Source organism: Melozone crissalis, unplaced genomic scaffold (assembly GCF_028551555.1).
Source record: "Melozone crissalis strain CALT ecotype California unplaced genomic scaffold, PUWL_Pcris_2 ptg000004l_1, whole genome shotgun sequence".
Classification (NCBI taxonomy): Eukaryota; Metazoa; Chordata; class Aves; order Passeriformes; family Passerellidae; genus Melozone; species Melozone crissalis.
In genome coordinates, this window is record NW_026535782.1 from 6,100,043 (window position 1) to 6,106,238 (window position 6,196).

Genomic DNA, 6,196 nt, shown 5'->3' on the forward strand with positions numbered 1-6,196 from the left:
ATCTGCATGCACTGCTGCAGCAGCAAGGATTCCCCAAGGCACATTCCTTCAGCAGCACTCACACTGACTTTATTGCACTCTTTGACACTACAGTTTACTATTAGAAGGTCAATAGCTCTGGCACACCAAACAATTACAATTCGCATTACATACACACACTATTAACTCCATTTTCATCACAAACAGTTTAAGCAAACCAAAAAGAACTGAACAGCCTTTGTATTAAGTTTATTGAAGCATTCTTTTTGGGCAATTCACAGGAAGTCAGACACCTTAATAAAGAAGTCCACATGAGAAGACCCAAATACCATTCCTAATGAATGAGCTGAACATCAATGAAGAATTTGTCATATTCAGACATCTCCCCTTATATCCTTTCATGCACAAACTATGTTCATGCACCTCAAAAGTAACAGAGAGAAGCCTAAGCAGTAGCAGACTATATCAACTTTGATTTGTACAGTATTTGTGAGTGTTTTGGGCCATACTTTATTTTTCCTTGCACCCCCACCTCCATCATCTATTGCACCCATATACAAACTCTCATATTAGTGAGACTAGAAGCTATGAACTCATTCAACAAATTGCCTTGTTCAGAGATTGTCCCCAGGCCATTAAACAGTAACAACATATTAAACATAGAAGTAATGTCCTTACTGACAGGCTTAGCAGCAGATCTGATACAATGATCTGAAAGGACCATCTGGGAACCCACACATCTTGGCTGCAACTTTGACAGAGCTATGAATTCTACTCAGGTGACTTTTGCAAGATATTCGTGGCAGGAAGAAAGTAAACTGCATTTTCACCTGCCCTGGGTGAATTTACTTTCCATTTTTCAGAGAAGACTTGGCAGAATTAAACATGATGCAGTAATAACCCAGATAAAGTTGCTTCTCAGCCATGCCTCCTATAAGGCTTATTTAAGAACCAGAAAGAGCCAGCATCCAGATAACCTCTTCATTTTGCTCTTCAAAAACTGCAATACAATGCTGCACAGCCTTGAAAGACACAATATATTTCATGATAATTAAACACTTCAGTTGGAGTACCCAAGACCTTCCATCAAACCATAGTACAAAACAGAAGTTTGTATGAATTACCAGTCATTGCTGAAATGAATCCTAATGGCTCACATCACACTACCAAGAGCATGGAAAGTGGAAGCACTTCAAAATATCAACTTGTTTTTATACCCTTTCGGTTGGACTTTCAGAAATTCTGTTCCATTGGCTGTGCAAGTTGGTGTCCTTGTATATAAGCCAAATATTTCCTGCCCATAAAATCATATTAAGCAAGCCAAACACCTGTAGAGAAAGAAAAAAGGGGGGAAATATTATATTATGAAGTCTGTTGTGTTTTATTGGGTTTTATTTTCCTTTTTTTAAAACAAGCCAGAAAGTCTCTTCAAGGCAAACCAGTAACAAGCACTATCTTTGGCATCCCTTTCATTTGGACAAGACATTTCCAAACTCCTCAGAGTAAGAGAAGCTATTGTAGCTTTTTAACAGAGCTCTTTGTAGGCCAGATAGTCAAACTTACTCCATACTTTGCACAGAATTAGACAAATTCTTTTCACTAAGCACCCCCACACATGCACTCTCATACCAAATGACTGATTATTATTAGGCCAATGAATAACAGCCTGAGTTTTGAAAGGTAGGATTCACAAGAAAGATCACACAATAAGCCTAATTCACTCTGATATGAAGTGTTCTTTGTATGAACATGAGCTTCATACCATTATGTTTCAAGAAACCTCAATCTGATGCATAAAAATGCTCACAGTTGAATAAAAAGCTAGGTTCAGCAACAGCACAGCATTTCCTCTTTACTTATATCAGTCATCAAACCACTTGGGTGGCTCAGTAAGATATTTTAAGTTGCTCTGGGCTAAAAGCATAAATAGACACTCAAATGTGTCTAGAAATGCTGCATGTAACAGCTCTAGAGGCAGATCCTGCAAGATGTTTCTCTTAATTTCCTTCAGAAAAAAACTTGTTCCCTCCAAGAAATTATTTGCCCAGTGTTTTACCACAGAAATAATGGACCTGAATGACAAATAACCCATAAAGAAATCTTAACACAGAGCAACACATGCAATCAGTAGAACAGGGCTCTTAGGTGCCATTTATTGTACCCATATGGTGGAAGGCATACATACCACGGACACATTCAGGATTCCCATGCGGGTCACAGAAAGAAAATGGCAAGTTGTTCCTGGTGCTTTGCAAGACTCAATTCCTGGAACAATGCTGGCTCCTGTGGACACCTTGATGTCAGCAAGCGCCTTTGCCCAAACAAAAGTACTGACCAGCCACAGAAAGGCTATCAAGACACTGACTGCCAAGTCCTACACAAGAGAAATACTCATTAACAGGTTAAAAAAAAAAAATCAGGAATACACATGAGAGCAAGGCAGGGACAGTATCAGTTATATCACCAAGATAACTGCATCAGTGATAACAATCACAAGCAAATTTTAGTCATTAACAATGTTATAGTTACAACTCAGTGTTGATAATCTGCTACAAAACTATGTATTTGTGCTTGACAGATGCAAAAGACAATCTTAACCTAAGAAATCTGTTTCTAAAATCAGATGCCTAGCACCTATTTTATGAGAATTTAAACCAAAGTTAAGTAAAGTGAGGGTGATAGGATAGAGGCAGAGGATTTAAATCTGGGTGGCTGATAGGCTAAAGTTTGGTTAGAAAAGTCATTAAGTCCATTTTCAAGCATGTTATGAAATTTCTCATTCAGAGCTTCAATACTGAAGGTGACTAAAATTCACAATGTAACTATTTTCCTCTGCCAATTGCAGCAGGTCCTCTATACAGAGAAAAATTTCAGATTAACAGAGGAGGTCTCAGCTACAGAACAATATATTCAATTGCATGATACAAAAGAAAAGTCATGGTGAAGATACTGTTCACCTGGAAAAGTGAAAGCTCATTCCACTGCTTCAATAACTGCATAAGATGCGATGCCATGGATGGCCAAGGGCTTTGGGTCCCCTTTTCTGCTAAAGTGCTGTAGGGACCACTCTGAGAAACTTGTGTTCACACTCCATTTAACTTATGTAACTACTGGATATTCACCAATTATTCTTGCATTAGCAACAGTTCTCATCCCTTTGCAGCTTCAAAGTCAAGCCATTAAAACACCTCAGTATTACTTACAGTTATTGGAAACTTGTTATTGTGCTGATACACGTGGTTATATCCAATATAAACCACAAGGGCAGTAACACAGTAGACGAACACCAATGCTGCCAGTGCAACAAAGAACTGTGCAGAAGAGGAGAAGTCACCCACGAGGCAGACATCAGTCCAGGTGCCACCACAGCCTTTTGGGTCTGGTGCACTAAATACAGCAGTATTCAACCTGTGAAATTATAGCCATGTACTCAGAGTCTGCTACACAGTGGGAGCTTCATTTTCTTCACTGTTTACACTTCATTAATTATACTCCATGCTTCAGCAACAGAGCTTCAGCATTCTGATTGTATGAGTTTACTCTGAAAGATACACTACAGATATATAAATAATCAGTTATGAAACACAAATATTTGTCAAGCTCTCTGAAGAGTGTATCCAGTCCTGCACGAAGATATACAACAGTACCTTCAGGAGAAGAATCCTAATTGCATTTTTAGAGCAGTTGAACAAAATTTCCTGATTTGGAAGCAGACTCAGCAACATTACTTGGCAGTTAAACAAGGTGGACTTCAGAGACATTATAGCTACAAAACTCACAAGCACTGAAGCTGAATAAAAAAAATCTGTGTGACTACCATTGATCACCCTGTGACCAGCACAGAATTATTTCAGATCCTCTCTCCCCTCCAAAAGCTGGGTTACAATGCTGGGTTTTGTGACCAAATTCTGTACTGTTACTGGCTGTCCATTGAATCAATTTCTATATTTATTTATGTTATTACATTTATTGAACGCATATGGAACACCAACCCTGCACTCCCTGTAGTTGTGCAGCTGCAAGAACTGAGAGGAATCCTTCTTCCTCCTGCTCCAGGAAAGGAGCTTGTCTCTACAAGAGCACTGCACTGAAGTATTTAGGTTTTTTGTGCCCAACAGCCTCACCAAGATAATGCTGGAATAAACTGAAAAGAGTTCTCCATTCAGCCTCTGAACAAAAATAGGATAATGGCACATTCAAAATAATCTTATCTGGACCTCCAAAGCAGCTACAAATTGATGAAGAATTAGGCTGTTAAAATGGATTGTGGTTTTTGTCTTACTAATTACCTTCTGTAGCATTCATGCACTGCTAGACTGGAGCTTAGGATAGAATAATACAGAGCATAACAGCCTACTGCCATTTCTAACTACTTCTTTCTATAAGGTACTAACAAATACAGTGCTTTGAATGACTTCAACTAAATATTTTATTGCTGCTACAGAGCAAGCCAGAAGTTTCACATCTTCACTTTACAGTAAGAACACGTTCACAAGGAGGCAGATAGGGAAAAGGGGAATAAAAAGCAATTATCAAGTAATAACTGAAGAGCTAATGCTCACCTGAATGGATAAGAAAAAGCAGCTGTAACTGTTTTGTTTACCACACCCTCACAGGAAACTAGAAGAGCAGTTTCACCACGAAAGCCTCCACATGTGGCAAAAACAAAGATGGCAAGAACCTGTAGGAATTGATACATAGACACATTAGTGCACACCACTAGGGCTCAAAGGAAGCAAACTCAACATTCAGCTGAAATAGCTAGAGACAAGAAATAGCAACAAAGTTAGCAAAGCTGAAGTATGAAGTGATGTCAGGAAGAAAATGTCAAGTTTCTAAAATCCAAAAGCATAAGCAACGCTGCTAACCAAAGCCCATTTAAAAGTGCCTTCTGTATAATTTATTTTCAGTTGCACAGAACATTTTTTGGGGGTTGTATTTGGTTTTTTTTGTATGCTAACAGCCAGCATAGTATTTCTTGCAGGTGATACAGGAAATATTTTTACAAGTCTTGCATATCCACAACTATGAATTCAAACAGAAAGTACATGCTCAGAGTATCACATATCAACTTGACTCTCTAAATAGCTTTTGTCACTTTTTACCACACTCTTTTCTCACAATCCAGACCTTAAATCAACAATCACATAATTACCACATCAAGTTTGTGTATCTGCAGTTCAAGGGCATGGCTGAGGAGCAGCCCAGTGATGGACACCCAGCAGCAGCAACCTGGGGCAGGCTCTGTCAGCCCAGGGGCTCACACCTCCCCAGGGGTACCCACACCAGGGACAGCAGAGGAAACAGCCCCCCAAGCTCTACTCACCCATTCAAGGACTTTAACAAAGCCCAGAGGCTCCAGGAGCATGCTGATGTCTATCCTCAAGCCCACCATCCTGGGAGAGACCAAGGCAGCCAGCAGGAACCAACACCAGCCAACTGCTGCAGCATCCCTGGCACGTCCCTATAAGGGCAGCCCTTGCCACACCCCTCACCTGGAGGTGGGCATGGACCCACCCCCAGGTACCCAGCTGGGGCTCTTCAGCCCCACGGACCCACCCCCAGGTGCCCAGCTGGGGCTCCTCAGCTGGGGAAATGGTGCAGGGGCTGTCACCAGGGGGACAGCACTGGTCATTTTGTGCAATGAGGCTGAGGCTTCCTCAGCTCCTTCCTCTTCCTCTCTCCCACCCAGCACACTTTGGACAGTTACATGTGCTGTACCTTGAGCTTGATGGTTTGATGGCAAATGAAGCTCAGGCACCTGACAGTCTATGTGCTTGCCAAAATCTCATTGACTGCCTTTGGCTATTTTAGTTTGTCTATGTGCTTGCCAAGATCTCATTTACTGCCTTTCACTATTTACGCTTTAATTCTGTTTGTTTTCTGTGACTGCACTTTGTTGCTGATATGTTAACCATCAGTAAAAGTGAAGAGCTAAAGCTCCTGGTGAAGAAGGTTTGAGGGCTGTCAGAGGGGCTGCCCTCTTCCCTGGCCAGTGACCATGGATAGCCGAGGTGGCCATGGGCACAGCACTCACTGCCAGTTTCCTGGCTCTGATTCAAGATCCTGCAGGAATTTCTTCTGGGATTGTTGGGGGCCTTTGAGGAGGACCAGAATGTCAGGTGCTGCTCTTGGGAAGGGGTGGCTAGAGGAGGCTGAGGCTGCTTCTAGCAGGATCCAGCTGATCTGGCAGTTTATAGCAAGATCTGAAGCAGAT

At 41.3% G+C, this 6,196-nt stretch overlaps 1 protein-coding gene across 1 annotated transcript; it reads right to left on the reverse strand.

Annotated features, from left to right (window-relative positions):
- Positions 1 to 1,190: 1,190 nt before the first annotated feature.
- Positions 1,191 to 5,374, reverse strand: SYPL1 (synaptophysin like 1). The gene is made up of 5 exons (XM_054274183.1): positions 5,306 to 5,374; positions 4,542 to 4,660; positions 3,183 to 3,387; positions 2,165 to 2,353; positions 1,191 to 1,307 (listed from the first exon to the last, which is right to left on the reverse strand). The coding sequence occupies exons 1-5, from the start codon at positions 5,372 to 5,374 to the stop codon at positions 1,191 to 1,193; spliced, it is 699 nt and encodes a 232-aa protein (XP_054130158.1).
- Positions 5,375 to 6,196: the final 822 nt, after the last annotated feature.

Bases quoted from the DNA above. Each gene is read 5' to 3' on its own strand.
- SYPL1 (XM_054274183.1), bottom strand. From the start codon at position 5,374: ATGGTGGGCTTGAGGATAGACATCAGCATGCTCCTGGAGCCTCTGGGC. The intron at 4,661-5,305 runs GTGAGTAGAGCT...CAATTCCTACAG, and splicing joins TTGTTAAAGTCCTTGAATGG to GTTCTTGCCATCTTTGTTTT. The intron at 2,354-3,182 runs GTAAGTAATACT...TCTCTTGTGTAG, and splicing joins ATAACAAGTTTCCAATAACT to GACTTGGCAGTCAGTGTCTT.